The sequence below is a fragment of the Sciurus vulgaris genome (assembly GCF_902686455.1).
Source record: "Sciurus vulgaris genome assembly, chromosome: 8".
Classification (NCBI taxonomy): Eukaryota; Metazoa; Chordata; class Mammalia; order Rodentia; family Sciuridae; genus Sciurus; species Sciurus vulgaris.
In genome coordinates, this window is record NC_136468.1 from 90,876,207 (window position 1) to 90,898,893 (window position 22,687).

Consider the following 22,687-nt stretch of genomic DNA (forward strand, 5'->3'; position numbering starts at 1 on the left):
CCCATGGAGCTCTGCTTAGCTCACTCTGATACTAGAACCTCTGTGCTTTTCCATTGTAAGAAATATTGGGCTGGGGAGAGAGCTCAGCTGGTAGAGTGCTTGCCTTGCAAGCACAAGGCCCTGGATTTGATCCCCAGTACCGCAAAAAAAAAAAAAAAAAAAAAATCCCTCAGAATTAAAATTCAGGACTCTACCCCCCCACACACACACACACCCCACAAATACAGCCTCCACCAGAACAATATTTTTCTAACAATGCTTTCAAGTCATTGCTAATTCTAAATTTTCTATTCTTCTCATAAATATTTTCACTGGTGAAGAAAAGGGAAATGACCTACCAAAAGCCTGCATCAAATCATGAGAATAAGAAGTCCACAGAACACTTCATGTAGTGAAAAACAGACATAAATTAGAATTGATTTTCAAGGAATGGAAAACAATGAGGGAGGAAAATAATGGAACTGAGATTTATTAACAAATAATAACAGACTCCTTCAAAAAATATTATATGTCAAAACTAACCTTGCTATCAAGGGTTCTCTCTGTCTCCATAAACTGGTATGATTAGCCTCTTGGGCACCAAGTGTAAAAAATGTAAACTTTAGCTGAAATCCATTGCTTCTCTGGAATAATATTCTAATATTGGTTCAATGTTTTCTCTAAATGGAAGGTTTAACCACATAAGAATAGACCTATACCATCTGTGGGAGTGTATGCATGTATGCACACACATGCACACAGGCACACACACACACAGCACATCGTAACCCAGGAAGTTTTCATCTGCTTCCTCAACCACCCCACATCCAGAGAGAAGAGCTGTAATTGGAGTTAAGTTGAGGTGAGTTTTGTGATGCACAGTGGTACAGCATCCTCAGAAAGAAAAGACAGGCTTTCAAAGTTAGATACACATTTATCCATCTGACTTGAAACCCAAAAAGAAGTTGTTTAAAAAAAAAAAAAAAAAAAAAAACAGAATTCACATGGGAAAGACTAAAGAATATAAAATTAAGACGTTCCAATCTGCCAACTCTGCAGCTGAACAAAAACACACGGTGTAATTTTTAGAAACTGAGCAACTCGGTGCTGAAGGATCTTATTGCTTATTCTTCCAGCCTCAAGCAAAGTGAACTTGACATATGGTACATGAGGGGACTGACTGATGGGAGGATGAAGGGCGGGTCAAGGTGGAAGGGACGCCACCGGAAGGATGGGCCAGTGGGAAGGATGAGTGGGTGGATAAGCCATCAGAATGACTCTTTGCATAGGGCTATTCTCTTGATATGAGTTCCTGGGACCTCAACAGTCCAGTGTGAGGTTTTGAGGGAATTCTCAGGAGATGTGTTTAGAGTATCATGAAATGGATGAGGAATATATGGGTTCTTATGGAAAGTTCTTACTGCTCAAAGTTTTTAAAAAATCTGTATGTTAATGGTGCTTTTCTGAAAGTTATATGATAGTAACTGTGGCTCATACACCCAAATATGGGAAGGAACCCATCCATCATTTTGTCCTTGGGACAGGACAGAATGGAGACAGATGTAACTATAAGGGAGTTAAATGGTAAGATTAAATTTGAAAAGGAGACTCAGAAGCATGTACTAAAGAGACAAGTTTGGGTACTGACACCTGGAGTCACAGAGTCTCTCAGGACTAGTCAATTATTTAAAAACAAAAGAAAAAAGAAAAAAAATCCCTCTCTTCATAACATTTTCCTTAAAATTTACAAAGTGCTCTCACATGTCACCTTCCATGTCTCACAAAAACCCGATGCAAGAGAGCTAGTAGGACTCCCATCTGGCAAATGAGGAAAGTGAGTTTCAGAAAAGTGCAAAGGTCCAAAACACAGTAAGAAGGAAAGCAGGACAGGAACCCAGGACCCCTGACTCTGGGTCAGAACTCATGCACCAGGTTTTGGGTCCTGGTAAATTTCAATTGCTTAGGACATGAAAAACATGCTGCATGTTCTCAAAGAGGTGGCAGGCTAGCAGAAGGAGGGTATATTGGTGATGGGGCCTTGAAGGATACCTAGGAATCTACCAAGTGGACGAAATGAGGAGAGGAAGGACTTTTTCAGCAAAGGATAGAAAAAGCAAAAGCGCAGAGAAATGCAAGTATGCTGTTTGTTCTAGAAATGGCGAGCAGTTAAGCATAGCTGGGGCCTTGGGTACAAGCTAGAAGAGAGCAACTAAGAATGAAGATAGCAAAGTAAGCAGGAAATTATACAACATTTATGGAGGTCAATTATTACAAAAGCTCTACAGTATGCAATCCTGCATCTGACTACGCATGCACATGTACAAGATGATTCATGTTCAAGGCTCTTCAGCTGCCATGTTAGGACTACAAATATCCTGGAAATAGTCAAAGTGTCCAGCAGGAAGGGGCCAATTAAATAAATTATGGTACATCTCCACAATGGACTACTATGCAGCTATGAAATAAGAATAAGCACAATCTTTGTGTACAGATAGAGCAATACCTTCAGAAAATGTTAAGTGAGAAAAAAGAAAATTGCAGAACTTTTCTATAAGTTTGAAATTATAAACCTAAAAACACAAGTTTCAGCCAGTCATAGTGGCGCATGCCTGTAAATGCAGCAGCTCACGAGGATCACAAGTTCGAGGCCAGCCTCAGCAACTTAAAGAGGTCCTAAGCAACTTAGCAAGACCCTGTCTCAAAATAAAAAATAAAATGGGCTGGAAATGTAGCTCAGTAGTTAAGCAAGACCCTGTCTCAAAATAAAAAAATAAAACAGGCTAGGGATGTAGCTCAGTAGCTACATACCCCTGGGTTCAATCCCCAGTACAAAAAAATAAAAATAAAAAAATCAAGTTTCAGAATAGAGTATATTATGTGCTATTTTCATGGAATAAAAAGGAAAAAAATAAAGATAAATACTCATGGTTTGCTTTCTTTTTTGCAAAACATATTGGAAAGTTGTGCAAAAAGTAAAAAAAAAAAAAAAAAGGGGGGGGTGTATATAGATGGGAATCCAGGTATATAGGAATGGGAAGGGGAGGAAGACTTCTCAGTGAGAACTTCCTAAATATCATTGAATCTTTGAAACACATGAAGATATTACCTATTCAAAATGTAAAATTACATTAAAGAATATCTTTAACCAGAGGAGTTGAAAAGTTATATCTACACAAAAATCTGCACACAAATACTTATGGCTGTTTTATTCACAATTACCAAACCTTGGAGGCAAACCAAGATGTCCTTCAATAGGCAAATGGATAAAGGGTGGTTTAACCAGATGATGGCATGCTATTCAGAAATAAAAAAGATATGTGTTTTCATCCTGAAAAAGACATGGAAGAAACTTAAATTTATACTGCTGAGCAAAAGAAGCCAAGTTTAAGAGGTTCCATATCATACAATCCCAAGGACATGTTTCTAAGGAGACATTAGAAAGGGTTGCCAGGGGTTGGGGGAAAGTATGAACAGATTGGGACCACAGAAGGTTTCCAGGACTACAAAAGCATTCTCCATGACACCATAATGAGGGGTACATGTCCATACATGTGTGTCAAAGCCCATAGAATATATGACCCAAAGAGTAAATGATAGGCTTTAGTCAATAACAACGCATCAATGTTGGCTCATCAGTCAACAAGTGTACCAGACCAGAGCACAGGGGAGACTGGGAGGCGGAGTGAGGGAGTACATGGGAACTCTCTGCTTTCTCTTCATATTTCTATAAACACAAAAGTGCCCTTTAAAAAAATAAAAGTCTAAAGGACAAGCAGGAATCTTTTTCAATGAGAGCGGGGCAGAGCTGTGTACTAGAAAAAAATTCTGGTAACCCAACAGGGAGAAGGATCCAGGAGAAAGACATGAGGACAAACGATGATATCCGAAGATGGAAGCTAGCCAGAAGGAGATGGGGCCACAGGATAGGAAGCAACAGGGATCCGTGACAGCGGTTCCTGCGCATCCAAGGACATAGGGAAATAAAGGCTAGTGTTCCCACATGGCAAACTGTGTGGAAGACAAGGGAGTCACAGGGACAAAGGAGATGGAGAAAATGAATTTGGTTTTGACTTGGGAGGTTATTTTCCCTGCTGAATGTATATGTGGAAATGTACAGAGGCAGCTCAAGACAGGTGTGACACCAGGAGAAGAGGTCAGGGCTGCCCCAGAGACTCATCGTAGAATGTACCAAACTGCCCCTAATCACATAAGAGAGCAAGAGGTTAGCCTAGAGCACATCTGAATGATAATACACCACTGAGTAACAGGTAAAGGAATCTAGTGTATTCTCTAAGATGACTGCAGGTTCTACGAGAGTAGAACCTGAGGTGCTATTTAGCCTATTCCCCCCACCAAAAAGGAGCAAACTTTTCTGAAATACTTATTTCAGACATGATTATAAATGGCCTATGTAAATGTTGTAGATACTATGACTACTTAAAAAGTATCCCAAAGTTTAGAGGTATAGAACAATCATTTATTAAGTTCAGGTGTGCCATGGGTCAGGAATGTACACAGGAAACAGCAGGGATGGCGTGTCTCTACTCTGTAGAGTCTGGAGCCTGGAACCATCTAGAAGGTCTTTCATTCACACGTCCGGCAATTGATGCTGGTTGTTAACTAGGGAACCTCAGCTCTTCTCCAGGTGGGCCCCTCCCTGTGGTTTCTATATGTGGAAAAGTTTGTGTTCCCCCCATCATGTTAAGACAACCGTCCAGAGATACCGACAGACAGACAGACAGATGGAAGCTATGTCCTTTTCAACCTAACCCTGAAAGGTACATAGCATTACTTTCACATGCTCCACAGGTGAGAGCAATCATTAAGGGATGTGTGGTGGGAGTGAAGGATGTAGACCCCATCTGCCCCTCTCCCTAGGAGGAGTGCCCCTCACACTGTAAGAAGTGCTTGTAAGATGAGATTTGGTGCAGTCGGCTTTGGGAAATTAAATCTGCCTGTGTGAAAATAAGAGTTTGTTTATATGTTCTCTCAGGGGCAAAAATAGAATTATTCAGGGAAGACAGGAAAAGTCAGTAACAACTCAAGTCAGCAAGCTTCACTCACACAGAGAAACACTACACCCAAGTGACACGGATATTCATGCACGGATAAAAACCCACTGAACCTAACATGCTCACCAAAGAACCCAGAACTCTTTTTTCCTACATCAAAGACTCACTGCAGTCTAGGGGCTTGGACTGAGTTAGCAGCTTAACACAAGAGGCATGCAGTTCTGGTGAAAGCCCTGTGGGACACAGTCCGCCACTGCTCTGTCCACAGAGAGCCTGCACCTAGTCACCCTCAACTCTGCCTGTTCATTCCAGTGTCTTTGTCAAATTCATCCAAAGTAAGCAGCTCTTTATAGAATTCTGTTGCTCTCAGGTGCTGATTTATGCTTTCAAAGGATCAAAACAGTGATTTAAGATTCAGAAAAGAAAACACTGTACACAATGATGCACTCATTTAAAACCAAACATGATGACCAGAAAAATCCATTTATTTTAAAAGTCATAGGACACTACAGAGTAGAGGAAAGAATTTATTCATTTACTAGCCCTAATATTTTTCTACAAATTCTCCATCCTTAAAAAACAACAAATGCTTGTTTGTTGTGTGCTCATGCATAAACACACACACACACACACACACACACACACACACACACACCTAAATAAACATACCATAACAGGAAAGTTATTTCTTGAATCAAACATGGCTCAATTTACCAGATGAATAGAAAGAAAACACTAGGTTATTAGATTATTTCCTTAATCATGAAAAGATCTTCAACAAAACTTAATACATATTCCTGAGTTGTTGTTTATAACACTCAAAATAGGAGTTCATGTAGATCTTTTAACATAATAAATCAACATAAATCTTGGTCCCAAAGCCATCATCTTACTTAATAGGGAAGTGCTAGAGGCAATCCCACTCAGTTCAGGAACAAAAGCAAAGACATTCACTATCTCCACTACTATTTAACATGGAATTTAAGATATGAGTCAAAGCAATCAGACAAGAAAACAATTAGAGATGTAAGAGAACTGAAGTATCATTATTTGGAGATGATATAACAATACACCTGGAAACCCCAAGAGAATCTGTAATACAAGAGAATACAACCAATAAAAGAGTTTGGTAATATAACAAATTAATTAAGATAGCCTTCATGAAAACTTGACAATACACTCTAGGAATATGCAAAAACAGGTGCGGTCATACATTACTGGTGGGAATGCAAAATGGCAAACTATCTAAGGGAGGAAGTTTGACATTATTTGACAAAATTACATACTTATTTACCTTGAAACCCAGTATTACCATTCCAAGGCATCTAACCTCAGAGAGACTGATTAAAAAAAAAAGTATATTTGTTAAAGCACTCCAAACAGGAATTTTTTGGATAATTTTTAACATGACAAAAATAAATAAAGCAAGACTAGATACTATGGTAGATGCATATGGCTATTTTTCATTTCAGCACTCTTTATAAAAGCAAAAGACTGGAAAACAACCCAAACGTCCAGCAGCAATATGGGGTGGATTAAATGGAACACTATGCAGCTATAAATAAGGAATGAAGAATACATGTATATACTGTATGCCCTAATCCCCAAGATAGGATTTTAGTTGGAAAAATAAATGGATAGAAGTGCATATGACACACTACTGTTAATCTAAGAAAGGAGGAAAGGTACCTGAAAAAATATGCATATGTAGGTATGAATTTTACATATATGTAAATTTTTAATTAAACAGATAAACCAAAAATCTTCTAAAACATGGTTAACTGTGGAGGAAAAAGAAAATGGACTAAAAGAGACAAAGATAGTCATTATTCTGTGGCTATACCTTTTTTAAAGATTTGACTTTGGAACCATGTAAAATTGTACTTCATTGTAAAACAAGGACCATAGGGAACACAGAATTCTCCACTAACCCTTGTTTTTAAGACTGTGAGCAAACATGGATGAACAGGGAATCAGCAGAAATAACCTGACAATGTGACAAGTGAGCAGGCTTCTAAGAAAAAAGTTGATGACTGGAGGTAGAGCCAAAGTGTCAGCAAGGGGGAAACCAAGATGGCGTGCATGACTTACCTCGACCTTGCTCTCTGGTTCATGATCAGCGGCGGAGAAATATACAACCTCCTGCACCTCATCTCTGGGCCGGGCTGAATTTTTCCCAAACACCACCAGACCATCCTTAGCACGCGGCGGGAAGGCCACAAAGCAGTAACTTGGAGGAGCTCCAGCCATCCTGAAAAGAGAGCGCCGTGAGAATAGGAGCAGACCTGACCAGGAACCTTCCAAGGACAAGTTCCTCAAACGCATTTCACCAGCGGGCACAGAGTCACCCTGGAACTGTGCGCAGTGAGCTCATGAATAGATCCCAGTTGGCAACGAAGGCGGGGTGCCTGAAGTCGAACCACAGAGTCACAGAGACCAGATATTGTTGCTCAGACTCGCAACACAGCACGGTGGCAGCCAAAAGTGCAGTGGCGTAGGAGAAAGGAAAAGGGGTTATTGTTCCAGGCAGAACACACACACACACACACACACACACACACACTGCAATCTGTCACACGAATATATGAATTAACAAGTATACAGTCGTCCCTTGATATTCAAGGGAGTTGGTTCCAGGACCCCTCACTGATAACAAAACCAAATCTACTCAGTTTCCTTAGATGAAATGATGTCTATTATTTGCATATAACTGACCCACATCATCCTGCACATTTGAAATCATTTCTATATTATTTATAATACCTAATAAGATGTGGATGCTATGTAAATACTTCATATATTATATTATGTAAAGATTAATAAGAAAAAGAGCCTTTATGTGTTTATTGCAGATGCACAACCCACCAATGCTGTATTTTGGATCCACGGTTGGTTGAATGCACAGATGTGGGAACCTACAGATACAGTGGGCTGGCAGTAATCTGTCACAGTGCACTACAGGGGTTCCTCAGATCTAGATCAGATTTGGGGGTGTGATGAGGAAATGGATCTGATGATAAACTGAAAGATATCACCTGCCCCTTTAAAAATACAGTATTATTCTATCTCAATGACATAATATTCAGTGGCTCCTGGGCTGGCTAGGTCTCTTCTAAATGACCACTGTGCATCCTTCTTCATTCCTCCTTCCTTCCTAAATGCTCTCTTCCCTGCCCCAAGGAAAAAATTTTTCCATGCCCAGAGTTTCTCTTGTCAACTATATACCAATAAGCTACACAGTTAATTTCAGCTCAGTTCTCAATCTGAGTTCCTAATCCACAGACCCAACTGTTTCTCTGATATTCAAAGCTGATTTCATCCTTTTCCCCAAATAGGGGCCCTTTCCAAGCTTCCCTCTCAGAGGCCAGCTCCATCACCTATTTCATTAGAGTATCTGGAATTCAGGAATCATCTTTGCCATCTGCTTCTCCCTTTCCAACCTGTCCCCAAATGTCATAGATTCAATCTCCTAAATCTCTATGGAAACTAGATACTTCCCTCCATCCCTACTGCTACCACCTTACACCAAGTTACCATCATTTCTAGTCTGGATCATGCAGTAGTCTTTTAAGGGATTGCTTATAAAACACCTATCATTCCCCCTCCAAAACATCCTCCACATTGCAGCCAAAGAGCTCTTTGCAGAAGGAGGATTTGATCACGTATTTCTGCTTAAAATACTTCAGAGGCTGCCCACCACTCTTAGAATAAACAAACTCACTCTCACAACTCCAGAGCACAGGCCTTTTTCCAATTCCCCCATTACCCTCAGGGCCTTTGCACATGCTCCACACTTTTACCTAAGGATTTCTTTCCCTGCTTCCTTACACCAAAACAATTTGCCTAGTTTCTTCTGCAGGTTCACATACCGCTCAAATGTCACTGTAATTTACGTCACTATACCATACAGTCTCACAGAATACTGTTCTTTTCCTGTGCCTGAATTATTTGTGTAATTGCCTTATTACCAAAAATTAATATTCACTTTCTCCTTCCTCCCCTCTCCAAAAAAAAAAAAACCTCAGCAATATGAAAGCAGGAACCATGTCTTTTCTTGCACACCCCTGTAAACCCAGCTCTACACACTCTTGTGCAGAATAGATGTTCATGAAAGAACAGATTTCCTAATATCTCACAAACTGAAGATGATTCTACAACTCTTTCCTCCCCACCATACCTCTGCACCTGGCCGGAAAGCACTTTGCTTAGTCTTTATGTCATTCAGAATCTTATTCAAAATGGCTTTTTTTTCAGGAAGATTTCTATAAAAGACTCTTGTCATTTATTCAGCATCCATAAGCACTAACACATTCCATTTGTTCTAGAATAATGCACTTTTTGTTGCTTGTAAATATATGTCTTTGTTTCTAAAAGCTCCCTGAAGGCAGGACCTATGCAATCCAACTACAGACGTCCCTTCTCCAACCGCACATTATAGGCACCCAACAACATTCCCTATTGAACCAACTATATTTTATTTCCATCATCAATTAGTCAATTCAAACATTTTTCTTCCTTTATTCCTTTCCTTTTTTTTTTTTTTTTTTTTTTTTTTTGTGAGTCTAAAATAGAAGTGATCAGTAAATCAGTGTTTTCAGAACAGTACTAGACTGGATCCAAAGCTCAGGTCCAACACCTACTAGCTGTGTGACCTTGAGCAAGTCATTTTACCTCTCTGAGCCTGGGTTTCCTCTTCTGCAAATGTTTTGACCCAGCCCACAGGTTCTTATGAATATCAAATAAAATTATATTTGAGAAAATATCTTGCAAACTTTGGAGGCTTCTTAAGTGGAAGATACTCTGGGTTTTGACTTGTAAAATGGGGCAGCATCTCAAGATTTCTGCTAAGCAGGCCATCTAAAATTGACTTGCCTCATTCATACCTAGAGCAGTTACGAAATCGTAGAGTTAGCAACAGTCTGTTTGGAAACCTCTCTGTGGGAACATAGTGCAATTTCAATGTCCAGGTGACTTCAGGCTGACAGTTTCCCTCCTCTCACATTGTTTATGGAAGCCTCCTCCCCAGGGTGCAGAGAAATGGGAGAGCCCTTCCCCAACTCTGAAAACCATTCTCTCCTAGCTCAGAGAAATACTCCTTTTCACTCTGTGAAAAAGAAAAGCCAGGAAGATAAAGTCTTCTCTTAACCTTCCCCAGGTTCACAAAAAACTGCCTCATCTGAGAGTGATAAGCCAAGAATCTGCGTGTGGGGGCAGAAGGCAGTTGCCTTGCTTTAGGCAAAGCAACAGAACTTCCCTTCCTCCCATCACCGAGCCATTTCAAAAGGGCTGGTGTCTCTCATCCAGGAACAGAGCCTCATTTCATTCGATCCTGAAAAATGGTAGGAATCCACTGGTCTTGCATTTACAAGAGTCATCTGTAGAAAATAAACCAAACCCACAGGGTCTTTGACAAGCACCTATTCTTCAGCTGGCATCTGCTTGGTCAACAAGTCAGCTAGGTCACTTGACCAGGACAAGGACATAGGCAGCAGAAGCCCAGGGACAGGAGGAAGCAGAATTTCAAAGTCTGTTAGGGGAAAAAAAAAAAAACAACCTTAGATAGACAAGCAATGTGCATCACAACCAGCCATAAACTAGTAGAGTCTAACAGTCCATTTGCTTTGGCTGAGTCCCCCGTCTACTCAATGACTAACCTCAGAGATGAGCTTTTTTTTTTTGGACTCTGGATAAGCATAGTTCAAGAAAACTTTCTATGGTGATGGAAATGTCCAATCTCTGCTCTCCAATATGATGACAACTAACCCAATGTGACTTTGGAAGCGTTATTAGTATGAATGAGGAACTAACTTTTCAATTTTATTCAGATCATTAGTTATTTTACATATAAGTAACCACATGAGGCTTGTAAGAACCCAACTGGGCAGGGCAGCAATACCATTTCCCACAGAAATTCAGAAATGAAGATTTCCATAGACAGGCTTCAGAAGATCCCAAAGCGCTTACTTGTGAAATTCGCACTTTCTCTAGGAACAAAATGTACTATCATCCACAAAAACTGAATTAGCAAAGAGGAGGGAACACACTTCTGGAAGACTGGAAAAACTAAGGATTAGGAAGCAGCTACTGGGTTCACCAAGCCAAGTTAGTTTACAGAAGCTCCTTCCTTCAGGAGCTAAAAGTGGTAACTCTAGATGCCAATTCCATTTCTTCTGATATGAGTCTCCTAATTCTACCTCTGAATCTACCAGGAAAGTTCTCATTTCCTCCTGGAAATCTTTTTTTTACCTCTTCAGTCAATTCCTCTCTCTGGTTCCTAAATGAATTTTGGATATCTTCACTTTTCTTCAGGATCTCCAGCCATCTCCTCAAAGAAGGTATCTCCCTTCCTATTCCACAAATGAAAGATAGGTGAGGGGGTGGGAGACTGTTGCAGGAAGAGGATATGCAGGTGGCTGTAGTATTATGCCGTAGGCCTGACCTTAACCTCCAAGTCAGCATCTTCCAAACTGTATATTGCAGCCCTCATGTGGGTTACAAAGTCCACTGAGTGCATAAGAATGATATTTTCTTAGAACAATATTTTTAGAAAGAATATAGGTATCTGCTGGGCAAAGTGGCACACACCTGTAATCCCAACCATTCAGGAGGCTGAAGCAGGAGAAACACAGGTTCAAAGCCAACCTCAGCAATTAGTGAGGCCCTAAGCAAGGAAGTGAGACTCTGTCTCAAAATAAAAAAATAAAAAGGGCTAGGGATGTGGCTCAGTGGTTAAGTATCCCTGGGTTCAATCCCCAGTACCCAAAAATTTTAAAAAAGAAAGAGTATAGGTATCTCACAGAGTGAGGGCTAAGTATTGACATAAGCAACTCTATGTTAGGCTATATACATCTGTTTACATGAATGTATGTATGATAATGGATAGAGGCTAAGCATTTTTCTCTCTTACTGTGGGTCTCAAGGAAAAAGCCTTAAAAGCAGCAGATTTAAAGGGCAGGCCTACTGAATAAGGCTGCTTTGTGGAAAATGCCAATTAGGATTCTTGCCAGGTTAGCAATAAACTAACAGTTCTAATTAATGAGACACTCCAATTTAACTTCCAGCAATGGTTAAGCTGACAGGCATTTCCTAAGAAGTTCTCACTGAGCATGTTTGAAAGTGCATTTCTCTGTAATTTGGACTGTATATTTATGTTCTCTAAGTTCTGCAACTGAAATTATTTTTAAAGTTGCATGCTCTTGGAGGAGGGGGGAGATTAAAAGATGGCAGGTTGGGATAAGGATGTAAATTGGAAATAAGAAAACATCTTGTTGCTGCTATCATTTTTGCGGTGGACAAAAGAAGTAAGATAATTCATTAGCTGGCAGGGTATGAATAAAATATCTACAAGTCCCCACCCCCAGTCCGTTTTCAGGGTAAGCCACCAGTTTTTTGCACTAACCACTTTCTGAAATGTTGGAAATATCCTATCTGTGCCATCTTCTTTTGTGGTACTGGGGATCGAACTCAGGGCCTTGTGCTTGCAAGGCAAGCACTCTACCAGCTGAGCTATCTCCCCAGCCCTCTGTGCCATCTAATATGGTAGCCACTAGCCACCTACGGCAGCTGAGAACTTGAAATGTGCCTGGTGCAACTGAAATATTGAATTTCTTCTTCTCCTTTTAATTATTTTCGTCATGCTGGGGATGGAACCCAGGGCCTTCTGCATGCTGGGCAAGCACTCTACCATGAGTAAGAACCCCAGCCCAAGAACTGAAGCTTAAATTAATTTAAAACAGGGGTCAGGGGATAGCTCAGGGTTACCATGCATACTTAGCAAGTGTAAGGCCCTGGACTCAATACCCAGCATGGCAAAATGATAATAATTAAATTAAATGAAACAGCTGCTGCAATTTGGATTTTTTTTTTTTTTTTTTTTTTTTTTTTTTGCGGTGCTGGGGATTGAACCCAGGGTCTTGTGCTTGTGAGGCAGGCACTCTGCCAACTGAGCTATCTCCCCAGCCCCTACAATTTGGATCTTAAATGGCCCCCCCAAAGGCCCATGTGTTAAAGGTTCAGTCCACAGCTTGGGAAATGGTGAAAACTTAAGAAGTAGAACCTAATAGAAGGTTTTAGGTTATTGAATGCATGCCATCAAAGGCTCCATGGGACCTTGGTCTCTTCCTCCCTCTCTTTTGCTTCCCAGCCAAGAAATGAGTAGCTCTGCTCCATCATGGGTTCCCCACCATGATGTGTTGCCTCACTACAGGCCCAAAAGTAACAGGGATGACCAACCATGTACTGAAACCTCCAAAACCATGAACCAAAATAAATTTTCTTTCTCTATAAGCTGATGATCTCAGGTACTTGTGAGACTAATGGAAAGCTGACTAACACAACAGCTGACATCATGCTGGGTTAAACAGGCCAGTCACAGTACAGGTTGAGTATCTCCTATCAGAAATGTCTGGTACCAGAAGTGTTTCAGATTTCAGATGTTTTCAGAGTTGGGGATATTTGCACTTATACATTGGAGGTATCTTGGGGATGGAACCCAAGTCTAATACAAAGTTCACTTATGTTTATTTACATAGGCTGAAAGTAATTTTACACAGTGCTTTCGTGTGCCTGTGTTTTGGCTATGACCCATCATCTAAGGTCAGGTGTGGAATTTTCCACTTGTGGTTTTGTGGCAGAACTCAAAAAATATTAGATTTCAAATTTCAGATTTTTTAGAAAACACATACAACCTGTACTATGTGTGTTCATCTTTAGAAGCTACCTAGAGGGGTCAAACAAACAGAAACAGAAAGCAGAGAGGTGGTTGCCAGGGTCTGGGAGAAGAAGGGAGGAGGGATTTGCTGTTTAATGGGTACAGAGTTTCAGTTCTACGAGAGGAAAAAGTTCTGGAGATTGCCTTTACAACACTGTAAATATATTTAACACTACTGAATTGTACAATTAGAAATGGCTAATATGATCGATTTTATGTTATGCATATTTGACCACAATTTAAAGTTTAAAAACATTAAACAGTGACATATGGCTAAGAGTTATGGCATCGGACCACACTTCTTCCCTGTGGTAGTGTCTCCCTAAGCTCAGTCTCTAACCACCATGGACTTACCTGGGGATTCATGGCTTCCTCTGGGAACAAGGTCTTGGTACTCTCCTGGAGTTCACTGCAAAGGAGCTGCTGCTACCAACACTCACCCTGACTGGTGGCAAGAGGATTGCCTTTGGGCTTGTGGGACTGGAGTGCTGGACTCCTGTAGCTAGGAGACCACTGGCAGAATGTCTAGACAAGGAGGGAGGAAGCTGCATGGGAGAAAAAGTCTTTGTCCTCAAGTACAGCGAGGAGTTATTGAAGGCAGGAATGCTCTGGGGCTGGGCAGAGGTTTTCTTTGCATGACTGCCAAACTGCCCTGCCTCTTTATCTCAATGAAGCTAGAGTGACCCTCATCAGTCACCTTAGTCAGTAATAAGAAAGCATTGAGGTGCCAGAGAGGAAGAAAATGACTGTCTATGTGAGCTATGGTCTTGTTAACGGCCCTGCAAATAACTGTGACAAACTTCCTTTCCTGACACAAAGAATGAAACCAACTCCCAAGCGAGGATTCCCTACTTTCCATCCCCCCAGCTGTACTAAGTTTAAGTTCAATATCTGTGAATTACCACTTTCCGGAAGAGTAAAGCAAGAATTTTATTTATTGATAAACTCATTTTGAAAATTATTCACATCCCTGTTGAACTGAAAATGAGACAAATGATACTCATTTATAAATTGATTTTGCTGTCATATAGCTGCTATTGAAATCGTGAGGAATAATCAAGTGTTTAGGAAAGAAATTATCTAACTAAAAATTGGGATATAAATGCCAGCTGATGAAAACTGTATATCTAAATTAGCTCAGACTCACAAAGCACTGCCTAAGTCAGCTCTACTAAGTATTTCTTTGAAAGTTAAGATAGTAGAGCTTAAAGTTTTATGTCTCTACAGCCAAGAATTTCCAGCTCTGAATAGTCAATCCCTTGATTGAGGAACTATCAAGAGAAACCATATAGGATATTAAGAATTGTTTGTTCTCTGACACTAACAAATATTTGAGATAATCAACTTATAAAGAGAAAAGTTCTATTTGGCTCACAGTTTTGGAGGTTTCAGTCCAAGATCTGTTGGCCCTGTTGCTTTTGGGCCTATGGCAAGGGAGTGCCCCGCAGCAGGAGCATGTGACACAGCAAAACTACTCACTTCATGGCTGGGAATCAAAAAAGGAAAGACAGAAGGGTTGGATTCCCATTATCCCCCTCGAGGGCACACCCCCGGTGACCTAAGACCTCTCTCTGGGCCCCAGCTCATAATGGTTCCACCACCTCCCCGTAGCACTGAGCTGGGGAATTAGTCTTTAAACACCTGGGTCGTTGGGGAACATTCCATATGCAAGTCATAGCATTAAGCAGATGCTGGAGCCCCCCTGGGTTCAAATCTCAGTCATGTCCCTGTCCAAGCCTTTCATAAACAGGGACAGTGAGATTGCACACTCCTCCCAGGGTTTCCATGAGATCTGAACGGCACTTGCTAGTACCAAGAGCTCCAAATACCATCTGGCCACATGGAGAAAGTGAGTGAAGGATGCATTCCACAGCCTGTTCCGGTGTCAAAGTCTATTTGTTCAGACTTCAGAAAATACTGTTTTTCCTTGAAATATCTAAGTGCCCCTTCACCTTCTGAATGTTTGCTTCAATGTCATTCCCCAGCATCAAGGGCAATAGCCACCTGACGGTTACCTCTGGGTCTTACATGCAAGACTTCAACAGACATACCTCCCAGCAGCCTGGTATAGGATAGGGGGAAGAGGCAAGCTGTAGGTTTGCTTGGCCCAAAGTGTTACCCTAGATAGTGTTCTTAAGAAACCTGAATTAGGCAGCTACCATTTTAAAATCTAGAGATTTCCCAAAGACATTAGGTATTTGTCCTCTGCTGACAACTCAGAGATCTGGCAACACCAAGGCACATCCTGTGTGACAGTAAGACCATATGGGTAGTGGCTCCTCTCAACAGGGCCTGTACTTGTCCAGGACCTCTGCACTCTCTGACACTGAGGCCAGAGGACTAAAGTTTATCACCTGTGCACAATTGCACTCATTTATAGCCTGCCTGGCTCTTGGCCCCCAGGGGCAAAAGAATGTCAGGCTTTAGAGACACAGACCCAAGCTCCTAAACTGACTCCACCCCCTAATTCTGAGCCTGAGTTTCCTCATGTGGAAATGGGACTAAGCACCTGTATAGAAATACAGCACTTGGGTTTATATGTGAGCATATGCAAAGCACCCAGCCCTGTGGCTGTATACAGCAGGCGCTCAAGGAACATTTGCATTCCCTTCCTACTCCTCATTGGTGATGCATTTGCCAGGTCTATACCAATCCCTGCTACCATCCTTCCCCACTCTCACCATTGGATGGCCCCATTCACATTCCCAGGTACAACTGAAATATATTACAAGGCTCAACCTCTCGATCTAATTATCAACTATCAAAGTCTACAGATGACACCCTGAGATGCCATCAACAAAATCAAGACTATGGGAAACTACAGAACAAAGCTGGCTTCTTCTTCAACAGCAACCATTAAAAAAAGAAACTGCAGGGAAAAAAAAAAAAAAAGAAAGAAAGAAAGCGTCAGAGAACAAAGTTATTTAAGAGACGCACCAACCAATTGCAACGAATGGAACATATTTGGACCCTGATTTGAACAAACCGAACAAACGTTTTACAAGGCAGCTAGGATAATGTGAACACTGGGTAAGTATTTATTAGATGATTAATATTTTAGATAGGAACATGACGTCCACGAACGAGTCCATGTCGTGAAAAGACACACACTGAAATAGTTCCATGAGGAAGAACACAATGGAAGTAATGCAGGGTGGGGTGATGGGGTGACAGGGCAAGGTCACAGATCAAACAGGACCGGTTATGAAATAAAAACTCTTAGAGTTGGATGATAGTTGGGGCTGGAGTTGTGGTTCAGTGGGAGAGCCCTCACCTGGAACGCATGAGGCATTAGGTTCAATCCTCAGCACCACGTAAAAATAAAATAAAGGTATTGTGTACACCTACAATTAAAAATTATATGTTTAAAAAAAAGAGTTGGAGGGTGGGTAGGTACATGGGGTTTACTCTATTGTTCTCTTTGCTTTTGTAGATGCTTGAAATTTTCTATTTCAATAATAGCACATAAGATGCTTACAGTTATTTTAAGGTTGGAGATAGTACTGAGTATTTTCTTAGAATGTCCACTGGCAGCTTACTTGTCGACTCAGATACTTGAGGAAGGAAGCTGGGGCTCAGAAGGATGGGGTGAGGTTCTGGAGGGACTTGGAATGTTCCTGCACTAGAAGAGACGAGCCTCAGTTCCCTTTCTAGTTGCATTTCCTTTTTTTCTTAGAGTTTTAAGACATTTATCTCTGCTCATCAGACCACAAGCGCCATGAGGCAAGGATCATGTAAATCCTTACTTCCCAGGCACCTCACACAGAGACTGGCACAGAACAAGATCAAACTATATGTTTGTCAAGCAAATTAAGAAAGAACAGTATCTATATTTCATCTTCAGTGCAAGAAAAAGATCAGCAGAATCCAGTTTTGACAAAGTGTTCCCAGACTGCAGTTCAGTTCACGATATTCAGATCTGGCCAAGCATCAAGTGGTCTGGGGAGCTTGTTAAAATGTCAGATTCCAAGACACCTCTCCTCGGGATTCTGTTCAGCAGGTCTGAGCTGAGATCACAGGAAGGATATTTTCAACAAACCCAAGTTATTCTGAGGCAACCAATTCAAACTGGTGTGTAATATCCTCAGAGAGAGGTTTTTAACATCTTTGTCTTTCAAAAGTATTATTCATTTTTTTCTGCTTAGTTCTTTTATTCACTGTAGAAACGTTCAACACAACAAAACAAATCCAACAAATCCCCTTGAGGCATCCAGCAACCTCAAGAGCCACCAGCTTATTTTAAGGAAACCTTTTAATTGTATCTGAATTCGGAAATAGCCCTGGCAGCAATACCCTCTTAGAGATGGACGTGGCTGAAACCTTGACCCAGGTTAATTAAAAAAGAGAGGTTTGGGGTTTTATCCTTCCTCGGGTGTGACAGAGTTGCAGTTGTGTTTTCTCCATCCCTGTGGCTTGAGAACTGGAGAATTAAACTACATAATAATCAGGAAGATTTGCATAACTGTTATTTGAATGTCTTACATTACTTTCTTCACTACTTTAAAGTCTCAATGTCCTGTTCGACCTTTTCTTCCCCGCCCCCCCATGGACCCCAGGACTCCACACGGGAAAAGAGCACGCTGTACCCCAAACTCCACCCCAGCCCTCAAGCCCCCATCCAGCTCTTTAAGAAGGCCTTTTTGAGTAGGGCATGGTGGCTCAGGATTGCAATCCCAGCGGCTCAGGAAGCTGAGGCAGGAGGACTGTGGCTTCAAAGACAGCCCCAGCACTTAGCCAGGCTGGAAGCAACCTAGTGAGACCCTGTCTCAAAATAGAAAATAAAAAGGACTGGGGGACTGGGGAGATAGCTCAGTTGGTAGAGTGCTTGCCTTGGAAGCACAAGGCCCTGGGTTCAATCCCCAGCACGGCCTTTTTGAAAAACATCTCCCTTTAACATAGATGCCAAGTAAATACTTCGGTGACTACCACAACTCTCCTGCCTTGGACAGAAAGTAAGAATTTGAGATAAAAAAAAAAAAAAAAGATTTAATACTATTTTAAGTAACCAAGAATTTCTAAATGGCTAGGACCTAATAAGATCTATTCTTCAGATACTGGTTTTTTGATGATTAAAATCAAAACTAATTTGTTATTTAACTCCAAAAATATAATCTGAGGAAAGGAGATATAGCTCAATGGTCGAGTGCTTGCCTAATAAGTGCAAGGTCCTGGATTCAATCCCCAGGACCATAAAAAAACAAACAAAAAATCCTATAATTTAGATGATTAAAGACAGGAAAATCTTTAAACTTGAAAAACCAAAATATCAGGAAATCAGTGACTACTCAACTTGACCAGAACCCTGATAATTTAATGGATTCTGTTAGTATTCCTCCACACCCTGCAAATACACCCACTTACATGATCATAAGAATAGAAAATATATTTATGATATGTAATTCACTATTTATAAATATTGTGGAAAGTTAGGACATATATCAACACATGAGGGAAAGCTAATGAAATGAAAAGAGGTCACACAAATGTACATATGGTATAATATAATTTAAGCATGTTATCTATAAACATGCCACAGAAAATCATAACAAAATGAAACAAAAATATTTGGAATAGTAATAAAATCAGTGGATCATAGTTTTGTAAACAATTTCTTAGCCTCTATATATGCAAGCATTTTCAAATTTTCCACATGAAAATAAAGAATCTATAATAAAAATAATTTTAAAAACCCAGGACAGTTGCAATCAAAATAATCTATCGTTCAACTCACTGTAGCTAACAAATATGGCCCTACAATAGGGCAGAGACTTAGAGCTGGAGGATAATTCCCACAGCTCAACTAGGGCATATGCATGACATTTACTTTTTAGCCACATCCAATTCTGCCTAATTTGCAAGATATGGCCACAATGAGAAATTTAAATTAAGCAAAATATCTAATTTAATGTCTCGTTTCAAGTGACAGACTACTAACTAAGGAAATGTAGTTTTCTATAATACAATGAAATGTTGTGCTTCAAAATCTATTATCTAGGGCTGGGGTTGTGGCTCAATAGCAGAGCCCTTGCCCAGTGTGTGAGGCACTGGGTTCAATTCTCAGCACTGCATGTAAATAAATAAATAAAATAAAGGTCCAGGGCTGGGGTTGTGGCTCTTTGGTAGAGCACTTGCCTAGCATGTGTGAGGCACTGGGTTTGATTCTCAGCACCACATATAAAAAAATGAATGAAAAAAAAAAAAAAGGTCTATCAACATCTAAAAATAAATAAATAAATATTTTTAAAATAAAGTGTATCAACAGTAATAAAAATAGTTTTTAAAAAAATCTACTATATACTTGTAGGTAACTATTACTTTACCGAAGTATTTTTCAAGTCCACGAAAATATTTTTGTATGATGTTTCCCAATTTTTCAATGTCAATTTTTTTATGGTCAAAATAGACTCTACTGTCATGTATAATTATAAAGAATAAATAAAAATAATTTTTCATGGACACACCCATAAAGTCATTGCACACAGCTAGGGAAAAATATGTAATGAATATGTCATGAATGTAGTGACATTTTCAATGAATTTGTATGTACTCAATGACCACAGAATCTCTATATACTTGAAAAATATCTGTCTCATTATTCTGCGCATATCCAATGTTGGGGCAACCTGAATTCAAGGATCACCGGCAAAAACTCCCCCACCTCCTATGCTCCTCTACCCACTCTCTGGTGCACTTAAAATATGATTCCATGTTTTAAAAAGGCAAGCTGCATGAATATCCACCATGCAAGCCTCTTTTAAGAGACTCTGAAGTGAAGGAAAGAGAAGAGATAAACTGAATGACATTCATTCCTCCTGAATACATTTTTTTTTTAATTCAGGAAGTAGACAACTTAAGTAGGATTCATTTTTCACTCAAGCCAGCCAACTTAGAAAAACATGGTTAGATCAAGTTCACTGCAAGGAAGATGCTCTCCTGCACATGACAGGTTGAAGGACAGTTTTCCATCTTTCACAGGAAATGAAGGAACTAAAGAATACAGGAATGAAGGAAGAGGGAAGAAAGAAAACCCTTGTACCACATTAGTGATGTAGGTTAGTCATACAGAGTTAGGATAATCACTCTAAGAAGCTACATGAAGGCTGAGAAAGTCAGGGAGACGCACATTATGGGTGCTGTTCCTCCATTTACTCAGTTCTTCATCTGTGAAATGGGGCTATGATGTCTACCATGCCTACTTATGGAGATTAAATGAGATAAAATGTAAAGAACATACGAAATAAAGGTACATTAGTGAAAAGTTTGTTCCTTGATCTTGTTCTTAAAGAGTAGAGTCCTGGAAATAAAGAAAGAAGAATGTGTATTGAAAATAGGCAGGCCTGTGCTTAGCTGCCAAAAGCATTCTCTGTGGGAAATCTTTGGGAACTACTAAGGGAGCTGCATCTAGGGTCCTTTCATTTCTCTCTGTTCTCATTTCTGATATTGCTGCCACTGTGTCCACTAATCTGGCAAGGGTGCTTTGAATTATGACCTTCTTCTCCCCACCATCTGTTTTCCTCTCCCATCTAAACAGCGGATTGTCTATTCTGATCTCTTTCCTTTAATGTGATTTGATATGTACCTGTTAACTCTGTGAAATGGGATTTTAAAACCATCTTCCCATTCCCTCTTAAAATGGAAGTTGATTATTTAACTCTGTCGCTGTAAAAAAATATATGTAGCTTAAACATCCATTCCCCACAGAAGAAATAAAGTAATAAATTATAAATCCTGCTGGTATAAAACCAGAGGATTACTTTATGTTTAGCAGAATGAAATTAAAAACCACTTTGTCAAGATCCATTAATGCTCGAGCTATTTGCTGTGTTTTACCATGAGCAAATTTATCCCGTTTTATTATGAAAAAGGACTCCATATATTCATCCATATGAATATATTAGCATATACGTGTGTACTTGTGATTTATGTAACTACAATTATATACAATGTATAGGTAGGTTGATAGACAAGGAATTGGCAGTATTAACATCTCATTGAGAGTTGGGAATGGGAGTGAGGGTAGGGATATAAAAATAGAAACTTCAAATTTCATTGTATCTGGTTACATAATTAAACATTTTTTACAGCAAGGTCATATTACTTAATTGGCTTTTTAATTATTTTTTAATCTGATAATTTTAGTGACTGAGAACACTTTAAGACATTCATTAACTCTTTCAGGTCACTGGGGCCCTACTAAATACAATAAAAAATACACTAAGGCTTCACTTTGAGAGAGAAAACAAAGCTATTCGGGAGAGTTTTGATTGCTATGTAATTTTAATTAGGATTTCTAAGAGGTCAGATGAATTACCCACATGTATTTTGAACCTCTAACCATGTACAAGCACTGTGCTCAATGCAAGGGGAAATGGGCTAAGAGATTTTCAGGATCATTGGAAAGAGGAGCTGCTCACTACTCAACCAAGACAGGAAGGGGTCACCAGGCCTAAAACATTGTTATGAACTGTCTGTGGGAGCTCTCCAGATGCCTTGCCCAACTCAGGGGAGCTTAGGCACTGGGAGATTGAGGTTAGCTATACAATCAGTAAGATAGAGGAGGGGCCCTGAATCATTCTCAGCTTCAGGTGAGGCTGGAGCTAGGAACCCCCCCCCCCTCCCTTTCCTGGCTTCCTGACATTCCATCCAGTCACTTCAGCCCCTGGGTGATGACATGGGGAGCTTCTGAGTAAGGGAGAACAGGCACATGTGACTAACACACAAGTCACTTCATAACCACGCCTAAGAGCTGCTGAGAAGAAACCTGCACAAAAGGCTCAGACCGATCTGGGTGGAGGAAAAGGCCTGAACACCACTCAGCACTGGCTAGGTGGAAGTGCTAGGGGCTGTGAAGGATCTATCTAGGACACAAAGCAAGTGATACTCTGCCTCACCCCAATGACTCTTTGCTACACTTCCGGGCTCTACCACTGGTTTATTTCCCAAGCCAAACTGTTTCTGTTATGTGTGCAGGGCTGGGGATGGAACT

The 22,687-nt window shown here is 40.3% G+C and overlaps 1 protein-coding gene across 3 annotated transcripts in view; it reads right to left on the bottom strand.

The window, feature by feature from the left end:
* Window positions 1-22,687, bottom strand: part of SCRN1 (secernin 1) — a 65,071-nt gene that overhangs the window by 36,946 nt on the left and 5,438 nt on the right. The window contains exons 1-2 of one of the 3 annotated variants that reach the window (XM_079152126.1): window positions 14,056-14,077; window positions 7,083-7,242 (exon numbers count right to left, since the gene is read on the bottom strand). In XM_079152126.1, coding sequence (XP_079008252.1) covers window positions 7,083-7,241 — 159 coding nt within the window. In that variant the 5' untranslated portion in view covers window position 7,242; window positions 14,056-14,077. Of the gene's footprint in view, window positions 1-7,082; window positions 7,243-10,408; window positions 10,430-14,055; window positions 14,078-22,687 lie in introns of those variants that run through there. The other 2 variants (XM_079152127.1, XM_079152125.1) reach the window with 2 other exon arrangements.